Raw genomic sequence first — 24,157 nt, 5'->3', positions numbered from 1 at the left:
GTAGTAAGTTCTAGTGGAAAAAAATGAAGAAAACACAGACCATAACGAAGCAGTTACCCACAATATCCACAAGTAAATGCTTCAAAATATCCAACCTAACACAATGAATAATGAAGCAATGTCCAAGGCTACAGCTGCAGTCAAACTCTAACAGAGTGTGGAAAGCATTCAGTGAATTCCCTGAGCAGCACATCCAGCCTTAAAAATAAATGTGAACAATGAGTTCTGTGTATGTGTAACATTGCAGCACTGACTGAATGATTTGCTTGCAGGTATTGTGCTATGATGTGATAGTGCAGCTGCTTCTTAGCAGTGTTTGCTTGTTATTCAGGTGTGTTAGGTAAAAGAGTTCCAGCTTTAGAAGTAAATAAGATCAATGAACCAGTCTTTTTATTTCCAACACCATTCCAAACCTTTAACATAAAATTTTTGCACATCTTTATGATCCAAACAGCTGTGTGTCTTTGAAGTCCTCCCTGCAGTTTAAGGCCTCTTGCAACAAATCTTCTTGTATGTATATTTTAAATCAAAACATTTCCTAATGACACTGACCAGTGAGTCCACCTTTGTGAGGATGCTCTTATCAGTAATACACACACATTGTTCACCTTTTTTCTTTCAACCTTGAAGTTGTTTCTGCAGACTAAAAATTGTTTCTTTAGGTCTGAACTACCAATATAAATATTGATATTAATATTAGTATAAGCTAAAATGAATCTGCGAATACCAGCATATCGAATTTTGGCAAAAATCCAATATTGTGCATCCCTTCCTGTTTTTAATACAAAATCAATGCCGCCCTTCATATTCTGTGCCCAGCAGCTCAGTGCAAAAATGCCCTTAGTATCATCTTTTTTTTTTTTTTTTTGACGGGATGATTCACAATTTAAAAGTTCAACTTTCAGAATATTTCATGTTTTTTTCCTCCCTCAACAACGCATCCAAATCAAGAGGGAGGGACTTCTGATGAAAACTCTGTCAACAACAATGATGAAGGAAAAACTGATTTGACTCATCTGTGAATGCAAAACGTAGATTTCTTTTCAATTTTTCAATGTTTTATAATTGATATTTCCTTAAATAAAAGAAACTAGAAAAAAAACACAAAGCGATTTACAACAGGCCCAATGGTCACTTCCAAGACAGCCAGAGAGTTAACTTTCTGGGCTCTAAAACTGAGGTTGTGGGTGCTGCCAGCACAAAAAGGTCCATTTACGATCACAGGACCTTGCTGCTATTGCAGACACGTTTACAGAGATTAGGGGTAGACTGATAGGTCTGGACGATTACTGATACCAATATGAAGGGATTTTGGCCGATTATTGGTATCAGCATTTAATTTGACCAATAATCGGCCAAAATCCCTTCATTCAAAGGTTTGCTACTTTGGCTAAAATGCAAGGTGTATCTTTCTTTCTAGCTTTGCTATTACTCACTACAGTCTGACCAAATGATCTGTCCAAACAAACTAGGCTGAATTTAAGAACTGACACACAGATCATGAAATATAACCTACAGCTAAGAATGACATAATTTTAATGCAAACTGAGTTTCAATGGGGAAAGCTTGCATACTAAACGTAAGTAACTGCTGTCAGTCATAGTTCTTTGATCATGTGAAGACTTATCAGCACCATCATCATCATCATGAGTCAATGAATTGAGCAGGCCTGAAAAGCATCCCTTTTGGAGGGCTAAGAGAGGAGATATTCTGCATTACACATGCTTATCAACCATCTTTGAATGCATGACGAGGTTGGCTCACACATGCAAGCTACACGTACAGAGAATGTGAGCACGAGGATGTTTATTGTCTATATGTGGACTGTTAAATGCTGATATAATGAGAAACTGCACCCTGGTGTGAATTCTGTCAACATCATAAGCAAGCAGGAACCAGCTGCAGGAAGGTTTCAAGTATTCCTGTATGCAAATAGAACACAGAATATGTTTTATACAGCTCCATTTGTTTTCATGTTCATCATCCCCTTGTGCATTTCTTGACTTGCCCCTGTTGCAGCAAGGCAGCCAGAGGCAGCAGAGGTAACTTTAGCTCTTCTGCAGTGGTGATTATTAGCTGCTACACACACCTGCTGCTTTCAGTCTGCTCTGACTCAAGCTTTGTTTCTTCCGCTTCTCTTTAAAAACAGGACTGACAGTGAGCCTCAAACAATTAAACATCAACAGAGAGCAGCCTTTTGTGTGATCTAGAATTAGAGGGGAAAAAAAAGTCATCAGAGGAGCATCTGTTCTTCAGTTCACACAGTGAACACATGCTTTCAAAAGGTTAAGAAGTGTTTTTCCTGCCAGACAAGTTTTGTTTAGGGACCCAGTTGTCATCTGGCAGGTTAAGAAGCCTGAGCTAAATAAACAAAATCACGAGGCCTGTGGCAGCAGTAGCTGGCAAACTTTCCCCAAACCAGGTCACAGTGACAGGAGTACATCATGATCAAGCTGGATGACAGACAACATGACACTTCATAGAAGGTAAAGACACGCCTGCATCTGTCTTGTGTCTCCTTGTCACAGTTCCTTTAAGTTATCACATAGATGTGTCACTTCAGGGGGAAAAAATTGCTTGTAGCTGCCACCATTGTTGGCATAATCATGTCTTGTGAGAAAGCTAGTGTATGTGTTTGTGTGAGTTTTGTGTGGTCATGTGTGAGTTGAGTTTCCATGCTGAAAGTCAAGACAAAGTAAAAGTCACTTGATTCTCAAGCCAAATGTAAAAATCTATGGATCTAATCTTTCTATTACTATATTGCTTCTAAATACTGAAAGAAAACATAATTTAGACAGGAGAAAAATGTGAGGGATAGAGTGAGAGAAAAATGTTCTTACCCCTTGGTTGCCATTAAACCTTATCAATGGTCGTGATGACAGCACCTGTGAGACAAAAAGTTACATTATTGTCACATGAAACACATCATGGCATAGAATTCAGAGAATTCCCACAGTCCATTTGTATCAGCAACACTTAAGTCATGTATTAAAGACAAATACATGACTTAAGTGTTAATAATGAGTCTTCCTTAAAAAAGGCAGTGTGAGGGGCACCTAGTGGCCTCATCCCTGTTTCAGATTCTATCCTCTGTCCTCTATAAAAAAAAAAGGCATAAAAGCCCAAAAACATATCTTAAAAAGGCAGTCTGAGTAGGAATACCTACTCTTAGCATTACACAGCTTTTAAGATGCATCATCAGTTACAAAGTTACAGATTAGACCTGCCATAATTTATGAAGAGAACAGACTTTATTTCTTCCTTTAGCGGGAGAGCAGATCAGGTACTATGATTATTTATTGAGGTCCTCTATGAACTAGCATCATGTAGGCTGACTAAGGAAGATATTTAATTTTTTAAGGAAAAAACTTGTGTAATATTACAAATCTAGGATTTTACAACCTTACATTTGCATTGGGTATATTTATATTATCCCTCCATTACATATTGTCTATATGTAATATCTTTCGCCTCTGTTGCTCAACCCAATCAAACAAGCGTCTTAAAATTTAAGGCGGCAAATCAATCTCAACAAATCTATTCAAGTAGTTAGCTGCTGTCACCGTCAAACAAAAACAAAGGCTCAAAAAAACGGAAACAGAAATCACAGTGCATGAGTGTGTTCTGTGTGTTGGTTATCAGCTAGCAGACAGATCACCCAATAGCTGGAGCTCAACACTGACATTTTTCACATATTTTCACAGACAATAGCCCCAAATAAGGCTCAGATAAGTCTGGCCATAATGTGAGGGAGGAAGGCTGTACTGCAGCTATTAAAATAGAGCTGAAGGCAAACTGATCTTATATTAAAGCAAAAAAGATCAGATCATAAAATTTTGCCTGATTTCAGAAACCAGGTATTAGGATGTATGAAAAAACTTGCCTAACTGTGAGAATATTCCACTTTTTTCCATATGTGATGCAAAACTGGAGATTTCTGGCTCACAGGCTGACAAGATAAGCATAAGCAATCCTGCAAACCTTATAATCCTGAAAGTGAACTTGCCAGGTAAGATTACTGTAATGATAAGATCACCATAATGATATAAGAAATAAAAACACAGAGTAATGACCTCCAGGGTGTCATTTCATTTTGGAAAAGCAGGTAAACACAAAGAGCTGAGACGAATTTTGACTTATTTTTCATCTGTTTTAGTATCAGATCCACTGACTCTGGGTTACTGTTTGTCGTTTATTATTCGATTTCTATAACAATAGATTCATTTTTATTTTATGGTTTAAAATAGGGGTTAAATCAAAAAACAACTCCTTTTTTCTACAAAGTAAAAAAAATAACTTTGAGGCAATACAGGAGGTATTTTTCAAACAGAGGTTACATTGTTAAAGGCATCCTGAACCTTTGGGGTCCAATTATAGAGTAAACAGACGCTAATTTGTTTCGAGTCTCGTGCTTTAAAACAACTATCAGCTCTTCTTATAATACGCTTCAGTTGAAGCTGGCCTGCAGTCACAACACACAGAAGCACCACCCAAAACCATCGGCCCTTGAAGAGCCAACCTAAACTTTCTTCAGGAGTGTCAGTTTCCCTGATGTCACATGGATGGCACCAAAAAGAAATACCTTCACCACAGGAACACACAGTTCAGAATGTGAGAAATGATTGAGATTTCACCAACTATAGGGACTAAATTTGAAAATGTATGAAAATATGAAAAAAGAGAGAGTCACTCTGACTTCCTCTCCTGTGCTGGTTTAATGGATAAAATGTGCTTGAGGAGGGTCTAAAAGTTTCAGGGGGGGCAGAACCATCAAAGTCTTTTATTTCAGCCTGATCCTGACCCAGAGAAAAGATGCCTGTTTACAAAGACTGCCCTCTGTGCTAATTTAGTTGTACCAAAACTTTCAACCCTTTAATTTAAAGTTCAAATTTATACTCAGAGTCTAAATTTCATGCTATGGTAAACACATAGCCATGATGAGATTAAAGTTGAAATTGCTCACTTTACAGACATTGTTGGCCAGTCTAATACCTACCAAGAGTCAAACATTTAGGACTTCTAATTTAACTTCAATTACCAATCAGTGCCATTCTGTACGTTTACATGCTAAATAAAGTCAAGCTAAACTGGATTAGGTAATTAACTGGACTACTGTATACATGAACAGCTGATCAATTGATGAATTGGTGAGCATGTCTGCCTCATGTATATGGATATTGACAAGTTAGCAAGTGGTAATCTGGTTGTCCTATAGTAAAAAAAACACTGGCAAATTTTACAGCTCTACACAGTTTGTACATGCTCTACAATTCAACAAAAACAATACACCCTATCCCTCTTGCTTATGGTGATAACTGAAGTCAGATGACAGCTTGACTTCTGCCTTGCTAAGCATTCATGTTTAGCAACTTCTGAGTCAAGTCCAGTGACAAAACTGTGGAGCATGCACAAAACGCCTTGTCCAGTTTTGGTCTGATTGAGGCATGTACATGCAAGGCTAAATCCTCTCTTACCATATTGTCGAGGTTTGTTAAGCTGGGCGTACACTTCAAGCAGACTACAACAGTCAGCTTACAATGAGTTACTGAATCACTCAAGACGCATGATCATCATGAGGTCAACACACAAACAGCATAACCAGCAAACACAACAAGTAGCTAAGTAATAACAAATATTCCATGTCAGCTGGACATCCCTTGGTAGGCCTTTTTCCTGCTCATTTATTTCCTTTATTATAGTTGGGGGGGCACATCAAAAAGGCATTCCTGTTAGTTTCATGATGGTTGAAGATGCTGTCCGACAGTTTACAAAAGGAGAAAATGCCCCAAAGTTTAGCATTCTGCTCATGGTCCTGATCTCATTGAGGGAGCATGCAGTCATACAACCAAAATATCAAACATGCCAGAAGTCTGACCAGTCAGGAGCAGCTGGTTGGCCCCCTGGACACTGCATGACAATCAGACTGAAATTCAACTTCCAAGTGAGTCTGGCGGCTCAAACTTTTTCTTCTCTGAATCAGCTAAAAATCAGACTCTTGGACACGCACACCAATGAAACTTTTCCAACTATATAAACACATCGACAGAGTATCTCACCTGTCCACCACATCAAAGCCTATTATTATTCTCATAAAAATCTAAGTTACTGAAGAAATAAGATGCTCAAATCATGTAAATTTTTTCAAAATTATCATTCATTCCTGGCAGGGTCCGACATTAAGGTTTTTGCCTACTTGTCCTTCAGGGCAAGTGCTTCACAAATCTACTTGCCCCATCTAAATTCCTACTTGCCCTGTCCAGAAGGTACTTTTCTGGCTGTCAAGTGCATACATTTTACTCACAACATATTTAGAACTAAAATCCATTGCCTGTCGACTGTGGAAAGCAATACACAACACTTCTTTCTAAAGAAAACTGTATTTAGTAGCCATGTGTTAGCCCACTGAAAATTATATTTAACTTTGTACAGATCAGTGCAATGTGAAAGCTTCACCAGTTTGTTTTCCAAAGAAGTTCAAACTCAGGAATTTCATATTTACAATACTAATAATACAAACGCAGAAATATTTTTTTGTAACTGATAAACCCAACTATTCTCAGAGGAAAATGAGGTCAGCAAAACACTGACACTACTAGAGAGGTGGCAGGGTCTGCTACATATGCACCAAGTATAAAATGGTGCTTTTCTTCTGTTTTTATTTGGTTTATTCATCATGAAACTGAAGAAATTTTGCTGACACTTGAAAATCAACCAATTAAGATTTTTCTTGTTTGATTAAAAATGTCTTCCCCAAAACTACATAGTGCCCCTTTAAAGTACCATTTCACAGTTCCACGCTGTAACTGTAACAGTTAGACCAGTGGTACTCAACCTTATTCTACCAAAGAGCCACACTGTCCAAAAAATACTTTAGTGAGAGCCACAATACAAATCGGGAATGTAAGGTAAATAGATAATTAACCACCAATCCCGTTTTATTTCTTTTCAACTACAGATTAAGAGGTTAAATGGGATACAAATGTCTGTATAATGTCAGAAGAACCAATATATCACTGATAATGAGCATTTATTTCCTTTATTTATCACTGACATCAGGCTAAAACCTTGAATCTAAATTTCTCATGATTTTAATTTGTTTTTATAAATCATGTTTATCATTTTTATAAATTATGAACTTTTCATTCCCTGAAAAGTGAACCTTTTGGAGATACCAATCTTTGGCCCAACACCAGCGTTATGAAAGTTCCAAAGGTTTTTTAAGATCTTAGAATGTGCTGAGTTTGACGCTTTTCAAAGAAAATGATTGATTATGTTTGGCTATTTATATCTCACACTGGAGTATTTACCGGAGTTATGTGGATTTATTACAATAAAAGAGATAGTTTCTTATTTTTTTCCACTCATTATTAATCCTTTAGTAGAAGGGGGGGGGGCCTCATATTGGTCTTTGCCCAGGGCTCCAAATGACTAAAACCAGCCCTGCCTCACACCTGCAGCTCTCCAGACACATCGTTTCACCCTGCCTCTTTTTGGAGCTTTGGTTTTATATTTCTACTCTTTTGACAATATTTATGATCATTAGCACATTAAAGATCAAATAAAACACCCACGTTTGGACAAATTTCACTAGATTTTACGTGATCTCCACGTGTGTTATGCTCACTGATGACGCGCATCGGCATAGTTGTCAAAAGATCTGGGTGTGAGAGAGCATCAGCAGGATGTGGCTGGAGAAAAAGTTAAAACGAGGAAATTGGAAGCTTCAATTTGAACAAAAGACAGCACACCTCAAAGAATGAGCCTACTGAAGAGGTGCACCACTGGCGGACTTCCTCTGCTCTCTTCTTTTACACACGCTCCTCCGTCAAGCGCATCCGACGGTAATAGAATACGGATTTAAAATAATAAATGTTTAAATTTGGAAGTTAAAGCCTGTCTTTTTTATGTGGGTAACAGATTTATTGATGTGACTTCCGTGAATCTTTACTGATGACAGTGTTTAACGTCATAAAGGGTTTTAGTTAAAGTCTGTGCAGCTGTCTGCATGTCAGCAGACACGCTCAGCCAATGGAGGCAATGACACACTGCGTCTGGCTACTAATAAAATTAATGAATAGAAAAGCTCAGTCATGCTTGCCTGATCAGGCAAGTCCTTACAAGTTCTGCTTGCCCGTCGGCTTTTTGAAGTTGGCATTCGGGCAACCGTTAATGTCGGACCCTGCCTGGTATTTATTTCTCCAGTAAGACTGCTTTAAATGTTAGCATGCTAACTTGCAGACAGGGAGAACATGGTAAACTACATAACAGAGCGATCATTAAAACCCTGTCTTCAAGATTTTTTTAGACACAGGTGGACATGGTGAGCATGCTTAAAGCACCACTTCTTCCATTTGCAGACTACAGAACTGCTTGGGTTTTTGTAGACTGTATGTTATCCATAGTCATTACTTACTACCTTTTGGAGCTGAATTAAAGAGTTGGGGGCATGGTGAACTGTGAAACAGCAGTTAACATAGTACAAACCCTTTTGACTTAAACAAAAAAAGAAGAGTAGTCACCAGAGGTAGGAAGCCACCATCCCACAGTACATGTGTCACCCTGCCCATAGCTCCAAAGTCTCAGAGCCTATCCAGGAACAGCAGACCTTTCATGGAGCCACACACTCCCTGGTCTACCCCTGCAGTGTTAAACACATCACCAGTTTTAGCACTCCCGCCCTGTGCCCTCCCCCTCTCCCAGCCCCAGCCCAGCACTGCTAACATAGTGCTACCCTCAGCCTGTTCATTTGAATGGGCTGCTGACATGTCACTATTCACTGGGACCTGAGCCCAGAATGTTCCACAGAGCTAACCTTAGGGACAGAGTACGGGTCCCGACCGTGGATCGATGACAAGGCTGTGGATGTTCCCACACACTGCCACCCAGCAACTGAGGATCAGCTAGACCTAGCATAGACCCGGCCTGTGTTTAAAGTGTTTACAGTGTTGTTAATAAGTTTGCCTTCAGATTGAATATCACTGTGGTATAATCAAAGCAAATACTGATCACAGGAATCAACAGCTTTTTAGACATTATTTTGTAACGCCAATCACAAAATGTTAAAACATATTCTGAGATTGAAGCCTCACATGAGATTTTTAAAGTCTTAACTGATGTGTTTAATATGAGGGGCCCCACACATGGTGAGATAATGACAGATTTGAACATTTTGTTCTTACAGTGTTTGGTGTGAGAAGCACAGATTCAGAGATGAAAGACTTCTCAATGACAACCAATCTCTCCACTCCCACTACAAATCCAGTACAGTCAAACACAACTTGTGGCAAACTGAAGATAAAAGCTAGGCCTAAAGCCTAATTTATGCTTCATCGTTGGCCATTCAAAGGTCTGCGTCAAGGGAACACGTCGCTGTGCAATTCACCGCCATGCCGCTAGGGGGGTGTGGGTGTGTGTGTGTGTGGTTTCAGAGGGGTCACATCCGAATCCTTCGTTTTCTTCCGGTCACAGTAAACAATGGCGACTGAGCTGGAGCGGGTGTGTTTGGAGTTGGAGCTCATTGATATCGACGAACAAATTCTTTTGTTGCAAATGTTGAAGCACAGGCAACAGGGAAGATGTTTGCGGAGGTGTATGACCACTAAACGAGTCGAGGCTGAGAACAGGTGAATTTACCACACTGGTTCACCCACTGAGGGACCTGGATGAAGAAATGCCAAACCCAATCACAGCCCTTGCGGTCCGTGTCGCCGCGACGCGTAGTTAGGACTTTTTTTGAGGTGCGCTTCAGCCTATGGCATAGGGGTTCGCGTTGCCGCAGAGGGCTACGCGTAGCTACGCCGTCGCCGTGACACAGAAGCATAAATCACGCTTAAATATGGCAAGCTGTTCGCTACCTGCTACACCCACTTCTGTAGCAATTTCAGTCAGTTCTTCACTTCTAACCATCTTACTTTATGTTGCATGTTTAGTATTGGTGCCACAGCTGTGTTTGCTGTGCTTCCTCCTTGGGTTAGCATCCTTCCTGATTCACTATGTTCTGTTTCACATAAAACACTCCTACTAATGCCTTCTTGGCTGTCCACCGTGTTCCCCTCACACAACAGAATTTATTTGTCAGTATTGAACATGTTTAATATTTAAAAATAGAGTTACACCAATCATCCTCCAAGTAGATTAAAGAGGGAAAGATCCCACTTAACACCCAATGAAAATATGCCAAGATAGTCTCTTAAAATCTGTGTCTTCTGTGACTTTGGTTAGAAAGAGGTAATCAGGCAGAATAACATAACAATTATCTTGTCGTGTGTGTGTTAAATGAAAAGTTACTTTAACTCGGAGCCACATTCCAATGCCAAAAATCAGCCATGCAATTTACCACTACAAATGACATCTAATTTCATTTTCATTTCAATCATTCAATCAATCAATCATGTAAAAAAAACTAAGTCAGTCAAAACAATTACATCTGGATTAAGAGGAAAAAAATCAGTCCTAAACTCTGCAAGAGAGTGAAATAGTACAGTAATCCAGTAAGTTTGAACTTTTATTTGGCTAAAAAAAAAAAGGGTTAAAATTAGCACTCTAAACCTGACTTTGAGATTTTTCTTTAAGTTGGACACAATAGCTAAAAGGCAGGGTCAGTTGTCTCCCAATCTGAAGGTTGTGGGTTCAATCCCCAGCTCCTGCAGTCACATGAAAATGGGTCTTTGGGCAAGACACTAATCCCATGATGCTCCCACTGATGTGTTGGTGGCGTGCAAATGTATATGTATGTGTATCAAGGGATAAGCTAATCCTGATGGCCAATTCTCGATAGAAACCTCTGCTATCAGTGTATGAATGTGGAGTGAATGGGTGTGAATGGTAAGGTGTGACATGCGGTGTAAACATGTCAAGTTAATTTACTACTTAACAGCTGCCAAATCTTACCCACAATTTGAAGGCTGCCCAAATGTCACATAATTGGTTTATTCACAGATTTTTGCATGTTTCAAGCTTTTTGTCTTTTTTTTTTATTAATTTATTCTTGGCCTTTGCCTTATTTGATAGGACACCTTAAGAGAGGCAAGAAATGCACTTAAGAGTGGCATGCTTCAAATATCGACAGGACTGAGAGTCAATCCTGTGACCAGTGTGATGAGGACTCTAACCTCTAGATTGCCAGCTCAAGGCACCTCTGATATGACTCATCTGCAATGTGTTACGCACAGAGAAGAAATAGTGGGGAGAAGACATTCCACTCCTGATCTGCCAACAGAGGTAGCAACAGGGGCAAAATGGTAACAATGTGAAATGTCAGAACCAACAACATAGAACAGCTCTATGTGCATGTGTGCCCTCTAAGTGTTTGCACTCCGTGATTCTCACACTTTGGCCTTGTTTATACAGCAACGTTTTGCTTCGTTTTCCTTTTCCGTTTCCAAAAAGTTTCACGTTTACACAGCAACGTTTTGAAAACAATCTCCATCTACATGAGAACGCAGGAAACAGAACAACGCCTTAGTAAGGTGATTTACTGCACAATAAAACTGTCTCTACAACAAGGACAGTGTTTTTCATGTGTTTTTGATAATATCTAACATTTTTATCAAACACGTGTGCACGGCAGTAATTCATCACTAAATCCTCCTCCTCATCACCATCGTAGTGCAGCAGCAAAATTTTACGCCACATATAAACACAAAAATGCATTGCCAGACCAGTTTTATTATAACGAAATCCTGTTAAGACTCTTTGATTTTCCAGGGAAAAACTTTTCTCCTAAAGCCTTTGATTTCTCCTAGATTTTCTCCGAAAGTGCAGCACTTCCTGCTTTTAGCGCAGGAAAAGAATGATAGCCTTTTCAGAACAAAATTTCTACTTCCCCTTTTCCAATTTTATCTGCTTCTTGGAAGTGATTAACTATCTTTTTTCAAGCTTTAATCCTGTCTCCTCCATCAGCTGCACATTGATATGTAGCTGGTGGAGTCTACGAGCTGAAATTAGTTATTAAAACTTAAAGAAAAAAGATAAAGTTTAAATGATTTCCGAGAAGCAGATATGTAGGAAAATAGAAATATAATTCTGAAAAAAGGCTCCGGCTGCGCTCATGTGCAGTGCCGCGCTTTATGAGAAAACCCACAAGAAGTTAAAGGCAGTAGGAGCTGAATTTATCCGTGGGGAATTAGCTAATTATTCTCAGCAGATATCTACGTTATAACAAGACTGATCTAGCAAAGCGTTTTTTGTGTTAATATGAGCCGTGAAATTTCTCTGCCTCACTACGATGATGATGACGGTGATTATCATGATGATCGATAAAAAAGGTAAAAGTAATCAGTTCCAAAATTAATAGCATGACTATCTAAAGAAACTGGCACTGATAGCCCTCTAAACGAGAATAATGTCCCGTTTCTAAATCCAGCTGTCTGTGACATGACAAGCAGTAAACTACATCAGATGGCTCGACTCCAGCTGCCGAGGCCGGGTTCCTGGAGTGCTGCAACACTCGTGCTTGACAGCTGCACATGTGCATTTCCAGAAAGTGTCGTTTTGAAAAACTTCCTCTCTGGAGCCCTTTTCCTGAAAGTTTCGTTTTCAGGCACCAAAATGCCGTTGCCGTGTAAACGGACAGCCAAAACGCTACAAAACTTTTGCGTTTTCACTCGAAAATGTTGTAGTATAAACGAGGCCTTTATCAATGCAATGTGAAAGCATATAATTGGAAACAATTACCACACCATTGTGAACAAAACGCATAAGAACTATTAATATTATCAAACTTTGATATGGTGCTATTGTAGACTTACAATCTGTAAGTGGCGTTTTGATGTGGCACCCACTTAACCAGCACCCATCAATTAACATAAGAAGTCCGTCACCAGCCAGTATGGCTTACTGTACCTCAAGGTAGTGTCATCAGCCCGATTCTTTTTAATATAATGATAAATTACATCTTTGTAAAAACTGGTGGAGACATGGGATCATCCCATTATGCAGATGACGGGGCTATATGGAAAAGAGGGAAAAACATCAAACATGTAACTAAATGTATCCAGGAGGCTATAAAGGAAGTGGAAAGATGGACCTATGACTGGGGATTTAAAATGTCAGACTCAAAGTCATTCTTTATGATCTTTACCAAGAAGAGAAAGATTGATAAAACAGAGCTTAAACTATATGGACAAAACATAGAAAGGGTAAGTGATTTCAAATATTTAGGATTATGGTTTGATGAAAAATGTATTTGGAAAATCAATCAATCAATTACACAGGTTGAAACTAAGTGTAAAAAAGTATTGAACTTGATGACATCAGTCTGTAGGTAAGAATGAGGAGCAGACAGACAATCGCTTCTGGACATATATAGAGCATTAATGCAGTCATGTAATCACTGTGGATATAGTTTATGGTTCAGCAGCAAGAAGTAACATAGAAAAACTTGACCGAATACAATTCAGAGCTCTAGGACTCTGCATAGGGGCAATTAAAACAACCCCCACCAATGCTTTACTGGTAGAATCTAATGAGTTACCATTATATTTGAGACGTTTGAAGCTGTCTCTGGCTTATTGGACTAAGCTGACATTTGGATTTGGCTGGAACATTAATTTAGAAGCTGAAAAACTTGAATTGTATAAAATATGCACCTAATGTTATATGGGGTAATGTTCCATCACGGTTACTTCCAGTTCCAAAAGTAGATTTAAAGCTTCTTAAATTAAAGCATGAGTGGACGTTAAGAAATATAACTGATTTTGGTCATTTGGTCAAAGAACACCTGAGTACACAATTCCACTACTATGTCCCAGTTTTTACTGATGGATCTAAAGATCCATGTAGGATTATAATAATATACTACTATAATTTCCAAAACTCAGTTAACATTAAAGATTACAAAGGAAAATGCAGACGAGAAGAAGTAATAATTACTAGACTTAGATTAGGACACACAGGTTTACAATCAACCCTTCATTTAATGGGAAAGTGTGTATCACAAAAATGTGACATTTGAGAACTAAGTGAGAATGTTGAACACATTGTCTTAAAGTGTAGAAAATATGAAACAGAAAGAAATGCATTAAGAAACAGAATTTATGAATTAGAACCAGCTTGGAGTCTGAACGGAATTTTAGGAAGAGGTGAGAAAATGAGAGACTGTTTTAAGGCTCTTTTAGTCTAGAACAAAAAATATAAATGTCATATTCTTCCATTATTACTTTGTAAGAATGTAGAGTGTAACCTGAAGTAACTGTCACCCGTAAGCTACACACTCATGTACAGTAGGTGGCAATATGCATCTATTCAAGTTGGTTGCGAACCACCATTAACTTAAGGAAGAAGAAGTATGGCTTACACTGACCAACAGACAGTAGCACTATCACATTAAAACCTGCTCATGTGTATCAAGTAAGTAATATCGGTAGCAAGATTTGCCAGCTAGGGCAAAGTCCCAGAAAACATTTCAGAAAACAAGCTTACGGTCATTAAAAGACTGATTAATTATGACTTAACGATGAAATTTTTTAACAGTACTATTTGTAACATTTTATCAGCAAACTCTGAAAGTTCCAAAGTTTCAGTGTACAAAAAACCCAACATACATTACAAAACTTTGTACAGTTCTAGGAAAATGGCCTGCCAGTTTATAAAGACTTGTAGACTTGTATAGACTAATGATATCCTCAGATAAGTCCAGTCCTTTACTCTAGCTCTCAAGTTGTACTGCCAAGGGATTTCTTTGCTTTGTAGTAGATTAGCACAGGAATAGCTATGTCAAAATCCATCTGGGTATGGCAGTGTCATCCTAAATTGTCAGGTGTTTAGTAGCATTACCATCACACCGATGTTCCACAGCATCTAGAATTTCAAAAGGAGAGCGAGCACTTTGTGCTACACACCCGGTAGGGCTAAAATTGTACTGGGTGTCCCTACTCACAGGTCTCAACTCTCTCTACTCTTATTGCATCATTGTGGAGCTTGTGCTGCATGTCAAATGTGGTCCAAACCTTTAAAATATCTGTGGCAGAAGAGTGTGAGAGAAGTGTCTGAAGTAACACACTAGCACAAAAGCTTAATTGGAGCTCCTTGTTGGTGTATTTACAGTAATTGGCTTCTCACTGCTTGCAAGAAGCCCTTTGAAGCTTTCACTGTTCTCATCTCATGAATGCAGAGCTACCTTTGATCTTGGTCTTCAAATGGAAAAGTCTTGTGTTTGTTGTCAGGGCAAGACGCACGAAGAGTCTCACACGAACATTTAACAGACTATACAAAGGACTAATCTTTTTAAATAATAAGTAGAATAGAGGGAGTCTTCATGAGATCCCACTTGTAGTACTAAATCAGTTGTGTATTTGAGGTTATAACTGACTTGAGTGTATTAGTGGTGACACAATTGATAACCTAAACATTCAGTGTTAACATACAGTACACTAGTCTCATTACAAAGGAGACAAACACTAGAGTTAGCAGCCTTGTAAACAGGCTGCAGTCTTGCATGGGTCACAGAAAAAAATCATAACTTTGTAAAATATGAACAGAATCTGAGAAAGAACCATTTAGGACTTGTAGCTAACAACAAGTGTGGCCTTATGTTTTTTCTTTACGTAAATGGATAACATTCAAACAATGCATTGCACATCTACTGTTTGTTGTGCATGGCTTTGTCTGGCACACAACATAATCTTATCCTGTGGTATGTGATGGGACACCACATTCAAAAGTGGTTGTGTGTGCAGGTTTGAGATTAAACAGATGAACATCTGAACTTTTCTCCTGCGTGTAAAACTCTGTCTATAGTTCTTGTAGTTATCCGGGAGCTCGAAGAGAGTGATGTGAAAGTAGTGACTCAGCAGATGTTCAAAAGTCAAAAGAAGGAGGGCAATGAAAAGCCTGAGGTTCAACACAGGTGGAAAACAACACTATTAAAAATATATATCAATTTACATTTGTTTTAACCCTCTTCAAATCTTAGATTCTTAAAATTTTCACTGCCTTGGGCATTGTAGCTGACAAGATATGGTGACAAAAATGTCTACTAAATGCTAAAAATCCCTACTGCTCTACAAGCCCAGTCCCAAAAAGTTGGTAAACTAACGTGTAAAACGTGAAAAAAAAACAGTATAGTGATTTGTCAATCTGTTTCAACCTATTCAACTGAGCAAAGCACAAAGTCATGAAATTCAACGTTCAAACTGACTAATTTAACTATCACACACATTCTGTGTATCAGGAAGTTTATTAACTTCCTGGTGAAGGCTTGATGTTGAAATGCGTTAAAGTGTGTTGTTAAGGTCTACACATGACCATGCTGTGAAAATAAAGGCAGTTTAATGCTTAAAGAGAGTGCCTTGGAGTTTTTTTCCTGTTTGTCATAAACTTGTCTTAAAAGGGTAAAAGATGTGACTTTTAAAATGTTCAAAGGACTTAAGTTTTAGGTGTAAAATACAAATTTGAATTTCAGCATCAAAAACAGTTGGGACTGGAACATGTTTACCACTGTGTTGACTCACTTTTTCATCTAAGAAAAGCATCTAACTGTTGGACTGGAAAGTCTCTCTCTCAGTGTATACAGTTTTCAATTTTGAAAAGCATTATCGAGTCCGTATTCTGTTATTCATGTTTAACACAACAACCCAACTTTTTGGTGTTTTGATGGTTTTTCTTAGAATCTATCAATAGTACTTATAAAGTACCATGCCTTTATTTTGTATGAAGACTTGTTTCTCAAATCAGTAGAAGATACAATTTTGCAGAATTACAAGAATTTTACTCAGCTTGAAACAGACGGACACAAAAAGTAGTCTCCTGCCAGAACTTAGTTGCTGGACCTGAATCAATGTAAGCCCAATTAGAGTTGTAAAAAAATAAGCTCAAGGAACCAACATAATGACCACAATCAGACAGGAAGAATGCAATCTCAATTCCTCCATCTAGGCTGATTTAATTCCCGCATTGATTTGCTATCAGAGACTATGGGTAAATTCACACTGCAGGCCTTAATGCTCAATTCTGATCTTTTCTCAAATGTGATTTTTTTGTTTGCCTGTTCACATTGCAATCAACTTCCAAAAGATCAGATATGTATCTGATTTAGAACCACATCCGACAACCTGAATCTGATTGGAAAAGGTCAGATTCAATGTGATTTGTGCTGTTCACACTGTCAGAAAAAAATCAGATACAAGTTACATGTGAGCAAAAAAATCAGATTCAGGTCACTTTTAAGTGCAGTGTGAACGTAGCCTATGAGTAGGCCTGTAGTTAACCAAAGAAAAACTTGGTCAACCAAAATCGCACCCAGGCACCAACCAATTGATTGGTCATTCAGGTAAAGAAAATAAATAAATAATAGCGGTGTGAATCTCTTCTTCTCAAGATGATTTGATTCGAATCTCAATTCACAGGCTACAATTGGATTCACTGACGATTCATTAAAATACAGAACGATTTGGTCCAATCCGATTCAATCCGGTACATTCTGATTACAGAATTAAAACAACTTTTTGCTTTAACAAAAACTAGAAAAAAAGGGGAAAACAAGATAATTTCATAATAATCTAAGTTCACTTGATATTATTTATAAAACAGACTAAATGCCAGGCCTCCTGTGCTAACATTCTGAAATTATGCTGACAGACGCTGAGCCAGAGCATGGCTGAACGGGCTGTGAAAACAAGCAGCAGAGCTTAAGTGAACCAATCTCCAACATTAAAACCGGTCTAAAGACCGGTTCGTGCTGCATTTTCACCGATCCACGGCTCTGCGCACTGATGCTCTGGGATCGCTGAACAGGGTGAAATTGGTCAGACAAAAGCTTTTTGACCAATCGAATGGAAGCTGTCAGCCGTACCTATGACTTTGATTCTATCTGGATTACTTAATCTTTAAGTGTCAGAAAGAAATGTATGTTTTGGTATGAATCAACACAGACTTCTGTAATTAGAAAGGATGTTTGTTTGAAAAAAACTTGTTTGAAGAATAAAGCACCCATTTTTCCCAGTCTTATGCTCCCATATGAAAAACAATCATCATGTTAAACAGCTGCATAATTCCAGACTATTTTCATACAGATGCTACCACTAACTTTACAATAAGCTGTAGCACCTCTTGGTCAATACCTTATTAATTTTTTTTCAGTAAGTCTTTGCAGGAATTAGATTGCTTGTTCATGGTTACTTTGGAAGTAGTGGAGTAATTAGTGTGTAAATAGATCTTTCCGTTATAGGTGTATTCACCATACAAGTCCAGTTTTCCTCTTTCCTGCAGCAGTGCTCTAACAAGGTTCCCCTATAAAGATATTGTATTCAGTGTATGATATCTAGGGATGCATGATAATATCTGAATATAATATAATATCTGAATGAATTGGCAAACAGTCTATGAACATTACTGCTGATATTCACAACCATTACACTGGCTGCAAATATTGGCTGTGCAAGTTTGTGGAGTTTTAGGCAGTACAAAGATGTCAGCTGAAGTCTTTTCTTTGTTCATCCTCATTCTTGAAAACATAGTGTGTTCTCTAAGAACTGAAGATGGTTTCTTTGTTCATCCTTAAATGTTAAAGTGGTTTTTAGGGAGTGAAGTGTTAGGTATGGACAACATACATACTGTGGTGTTGATAACTGTATCGGTTAAAATGAATTTGTTAATATTGGCATACAAGACATCTGCAAAAAAAGCAAAAAAACAAAAACAAAAACAAAACAAAAAAAACAACAACATCATGCATCCCTGGTGATGTCCCACTGCCACACATCATTACTGAAGGTATGATGTGTTAACAGACAGAGGGATCTTCACAACATGCATACTTAGATACACTTAAATTGTGTATTATTACATAAAACACTGTACTCCAGGCACCAAGAGATGTAAACATCAAACGACCAATCAGTTTCAGTTCACAGCTTCCTGACTGATCGGTGGCTAAAAAGATAATGGGTTGGGACAATCCTCAAGTGCCTTCCAATGTAAAATAAGATATTTATGAATCCAATAGCTATTACCATACATCATTTCTTACATTACCATCATTAAAGAATTATTTAATGTTTTGTAACACTGTCAAATTAAGTAGCATTAAATATGAACCATCTGTGTGCTAACTCTAGTATTGGTTTTAAAGTTGCTAACAGGTCGTCCAATACGATGTTTTGTCTTGAATTGTTGTTTGCAGTGGTTATACAACTTTTGACCTAGAACACAGCAGTACAAGTGTATAATAGACTTTGAGCTCTGAGCTTGGCACAAGGAGAAACAGTCCGCTGAGTGAATATGATGAATGGTATGTCATGGTATGGTGCATATAGACTGGTAACAGCTCAAACTTAAGATAAAGTGGTTTCACAATGCAAAAACAAGAGGAGAGATCAGTGAATAAATGATGAATGTGATTTTTCAGTGATTCAAGGCTTAGCCTCATTTAGGTTTTTCTGCACTGATGCAGCAATCTTTCAGACATCAAGTCTGAGTGGTGATTCATTATTTTAATTTCCATATTCTGGGTGGCATAAAAACTAAAAAAACTTTTTTTTCTCAGAATACAATAAAAAAATCTTTACACTATAACTTGTTTACAACCTTGATACTGCTCCAGTGCTGGTCAAAAACCATAAGAACAAAGTGTGTTTGCTGACTAAAGATAAAAATGTTCACTGTCTGATGTGCTGAAAAAGACACAACAGGTCAGAGAGTCTGCTCTGTGACACCAGGCTGACATAGTTACACATAGGAACACCATGACATTTAGAGTGATATTTGGCTTTAGTGGTTATGGTCATCTCTGGCAGCATCCCGTGATCTGTTAAAACTAGGGAGTCAGCATTCCTTAAATAACCACAGGACGGGCACAAGCTGACCAGCCGTCAAGCAACTAAATCCCCACCCAGTCTCCATTACTGCCCATACCATTCCCATAGGGGTCAGACAGGAGGAATGCTGCAGTTAGACTCAAGAGTGGAACCAAGACATCCTTAGTGAAGCTTGTAGTCTGTCACCACAACTTCTTATTTTAGGGCTCCTCTTCAACTACACAGAAACCTCTCACTTCAGACCTGTGTCATATCCTGAGTTATCCTGCAGTTCCAACCCCAAGTGTAGAAGGTGTACATTTCATACGATGCATTAACACACAACGCATATGAAAACTTCCCGAAAGGTTTGGTGTGAGCTGCATGTTTGACACAAAGAAAGACACATTTTCACAACTACTGTGCCTGCACATTTTCGTCTCAACTTTAACTTCAAATGTGTCCAGTTTAATACATACATATTTTGCAGCAGCAGAGATTAATCAAAATGAGTGACATAAAAGTGATAATCCTCTTGATAAAAAATTGATAACAAATTTGCAACATCAGTAAAAACAATTGCAATTATTATTTTTTTAATTGTTCAGCCCTAGTTCATTCTGCCTCGTATTGATGAAGCTTGGTGTTAATTCACGGAAGTCATACCCCTAACCACGATCAGCTGATAGCCAGCTGCTACCAATTATTGCCTTCCAGCTACCAGAGCCAATCACAGCATTTCCTTATGTGGTACTGGCTCAACTCTGACAACTCTACTTGGTATTTTTGGCACCAGGCAGGCATTTCATTTTCTACAAGTGTTACACCAATGCATCAGTGTAACATCGGCATCAGCTGTAGGGTGAGAGCTAATGCTACAATATGACAAAAGCACTCTAAGATAGCAGTCTGACAAGTTTTTGCTGTGCACACCCTCCAGTCGTCTGTTCAGATCAGCTGAGTTTGCAGCACGCCGTGTCTTTGATGTGGTTGCAATTGGCCGAAAAATAGGAAACTTTACACATCCTCCCTTTGCCTACTTTTACCTGCAGATGGTGCAGGTGCAGTCGGGAATAAAGCCAAAAAGACTGCAGCAGGATGCCTCAACCCAGTGGAATAATGGGCTACGTTTTAACAGGATGCACAGCCTCTTGGAACAAAATCACAGACTCAATATATCTGCATCTAACAGACAAGTAGATATTGAGGTAGGGCGGGGTATTATACCGGCATCTTACTAAGAATTAGGCTAGGAGGTAAGGCTGGGCGATATATACATTTTTTCTAATATCACAGTATGTTTAAGCAGATTGAACTTGACTGTTTATAACAATATAGTTAATGCTGAGGTTGGTTTTGAAAAAGTGATTTATTTCAGGCTTAAGGGTCTATGCAGCAGTTATTTTCAAAAAGAAAAAAGTATCTTTCTTTTTGAAATGAGTTTAAATAGAAAGATATATTGTAAATATCTATGGTTGAATTTATCCACTCTAAAGGAATAAAGAATGGAATCATACTGCTCTTTAACAATAAAAGTAGTAATTTTTATCCATGGCCTAGACAAGTAAATAGAAAAGAAAATCAAACAATAACAGTTAATTAAAAACATCAGTATGGACATCGGTATTGGCCTAATTAATATATTATATATCATTATCGGCTTCGGCCCTGATTTTTACAATCAGTGTATCACCATCCATTACATTCTAAAGTAGGGGTAGTTCATTATCGTACTACTAATAATAAGTATTGGATCAAAAAAAAAAAACATTATCAGTCAACTCCGAGTATCTCTTCAATGTAGGTGTGATTGTCATTGCGTGGCTGGTCAAAACCGCTGTGACATCAAACACAACAGGAATCAAACATTAAGGCAGTGGTGCACTGGTTCTCAGTCTGTGGATTTTTGTCACAGCAAGGAGACAAGTTTTGTTCCAGAGACACTGCAAGCAGCGAGACCTCATACTATTGCAAATCACAGGAGAGTAGGAGAAATCATACAGCAGTATGAAGCTGGCAAGGAGAGGGGTTTGATTTCCATGTCAGACATCCAACTCGTGACTTTCCTAGTAACGATACGCTCTGACCACTCAGTGGCAGTGTCATTTCAGTATCAGCTCAGGTTGCTTGGACCCTCGCCAGTGTGATACAAAAACAAAATCAGTTACAATCACTAACTGAAAATGAAATGAGAAATAATTAAAAAATGATAAGAGTGGAGCTGGAAATGAACATTGAGACGATGTCAAACTACACATAACATCGATATAAAACAACAAAAAAAGACATTAATGTCAGACTCTGTTGCTTCATCTGCCACTTCTATGTAGTGCATTTTGTGCCATACCTCCCCTCCTGAGACCCCTAACACTCTGGTCTACCCGGGATAGCCTCTTGCTGTGAGGTATTTAAGTGAGCAACCAACTTGGGAAGATTTGAGGGGAAGCTTGCTGTTTTTTTGTTTTTGTTTTTTTTTAGAAATTCAGGAAAACCATAGTAGATTCAAACAAATTCACATATCTAAAGGTGTATTTTTACCTGGTGAAGAGATTAAGTAAATACAGATTAGATGGCTGACTCATAAAAAGCAGTTAGTCCTTCCCTACTGTGGTTGTGATGCAAGTCAGAAATTCCTGACAATGTTATTCACCTATAATCAGAGCCAAACAAAATATTCCAGATTTTTCACATCCTATTTACAAATGCCAAGTAGTTTCCAGTCAGTACTTTGAAGCAGTTCTTCCTTCTAGGACTGTCACAGAATAATTTGACTGGCATGCCATGCTTATTGGTGTCTTGTTTAGCTGGTTCTGTCAACTATAAAGTTTAATTCAACACATTCATCACCGATGGCACAGCACTACAATAGACCTGGCTCAAAGACTCCATCACCATAGGAATTTCAGAGCTTAAAATACAATTACAACACAATGGATTGACAAAATCTAGATGGGTGCCACTACTGTGATGAATATTATAAAAATGTAAGGTGAATATATTCCAGCTTACAATTGCTGATCCTTTACTGCATACCAAGATAAAAGACTTGACATAGGCTAACAAAAGGGTTCTACATTTAAATAGGACAACTCATCTCTCACTGGAAGAGTGTTGTAGTGCGCACACACAAGATGGGGGTCAGTTCACACATAAATGTAATGGGACAAAGCTTAATACTAAACCAACATATGTGATTTTTTTTCATGGACTTTCTGGAATTATCAAACAACCACATCTATTACAATTAAGGAAAAAACTAGAGAGCTACCAAACACTTTTTCTAGTATGTCCCTGTATACACAACATTTCTAACCTGATATGCCAGATGGATATGTTTCACACATCCATCTGGAAAACCTTCAATACTAAGCATTTGGGAAAGAGCGGAGGCTTTGAAAAAACTCAGTGTGATTGGATGAATGTTCTGTCTGTCACATCTTTATGGGCAAATCAGAGCAACAAAACGATGTGATGTAGCCGCGATCGAGGTGCGCATGCGCAGCTACCAAGGAATAACGTGAAACATGGCAACTATAGACATGTCTAGGGCTGACAGCCTCAAGTCGATTGGTCCATTAATTGGTCGATGACCTCATGTCTGACCAAAATCCAATTGGTCGAACAATCACACTTGCTACTTTAATTGGAAGAATCCATTTTTTTGCAGGGGTGAGAAGGGAGACGTCATGTGTTTATATTTTTTCAGTTATCTAGTCTTAAAAAATATTATTAAAAAAAACTATGAATATAACTATTCAAATATAATTTACTCATGCCTTTAAGGGTAATTAATTACAGGTTGAATACCCAGAAAGTCAAAACAACGTCACTAGGCCCCTCCCACTGAGCAAAGCCTGTGAAGCAGATTTATACTCTGTTTCCTGTTAATTGACAACATGTCAAAAAAAGTCAGCAGTTTGGCAACATTTTGTTAAAAAGGATGATTTTGGTCCGTCCCAGGACCAATCAATTAATTGATGATCTGGTATGATTTTAGTTGACCAAGTTTTTCTTTGGTTGACTGCAGCCCTAGACATGTCAGTACATGACTTTTGTCGTTTTTGAAAAGAAAACAACTCACTGTTGTTCTTTGTTCTCCTTTTAACGAAGAAATGTCATCAAGTTCTGTTTAAACTGGCGCTTTAGCAGCATCCACACTATTGTCTTCCACCATAATTGCACCGGCCTCTTGTTGCTGCATGCTTACATCATGACTCCACCACACCAGAAAGTACTTCTTCTCATCGCTGATTGGTCCCGTCGCTTTCTAACCGGGCCCAAACGGTTCAGACAGAAGCTTTGCAAGATGGATTCGCCAGTGAGAAACAAGGAAGCAGGCGTATCCATCTGCTTTGCAAGGTTACAACATTTCACCCAAAGACACAAATAGGGACTCCTTTCAGTAATCTCCATAACCTTCAGCT

The 24,157-nt window shown here is 38.3% G+C and overlaps 1 protein-coding gene across 1 annotated transcript in view; it reads right to left on the bottom strand.

Moving 5' to 3' along the window:
* ell (elongation factor RNA polymerase II) overlaps positions 1-24,157 on the bottom strand; it is a 61,563-nt gene that overhangs the window by 31,715 nt on the left and 5,691 nt on the right. Inside the window, exon 2 of the mRNA XM_041791457.1 lies at positions 2,841-2,885. Coding sequence (XP_041647391.1) covers positions 2,841-2,885 — 45 coding nt within the window. The remainder of the gene's footprint in view (positions 1-2,840; positions 2,886-24,157) is intronic.

The sequence above is a fragment of the Cheilinus undulatus genome, linkage group 7 (genome assembly GCF_018320785.1).
Source record: "Cheilinus undulatus linkage group 7, ASM1832078v1, whole genome shotgun sequence".
NCBI classification, from domain to species: domain Eukaryota; kingdom Metazoa; phylum Chordata; class Actinopteri; order Labriformes; family Labridae; genus Cheilinus; species Cheilinus undulatus.
Note: the sequence above shows the minus strand (reverse complement) of the source record. Positions and strands in the feature narration are given on the sequence as shown.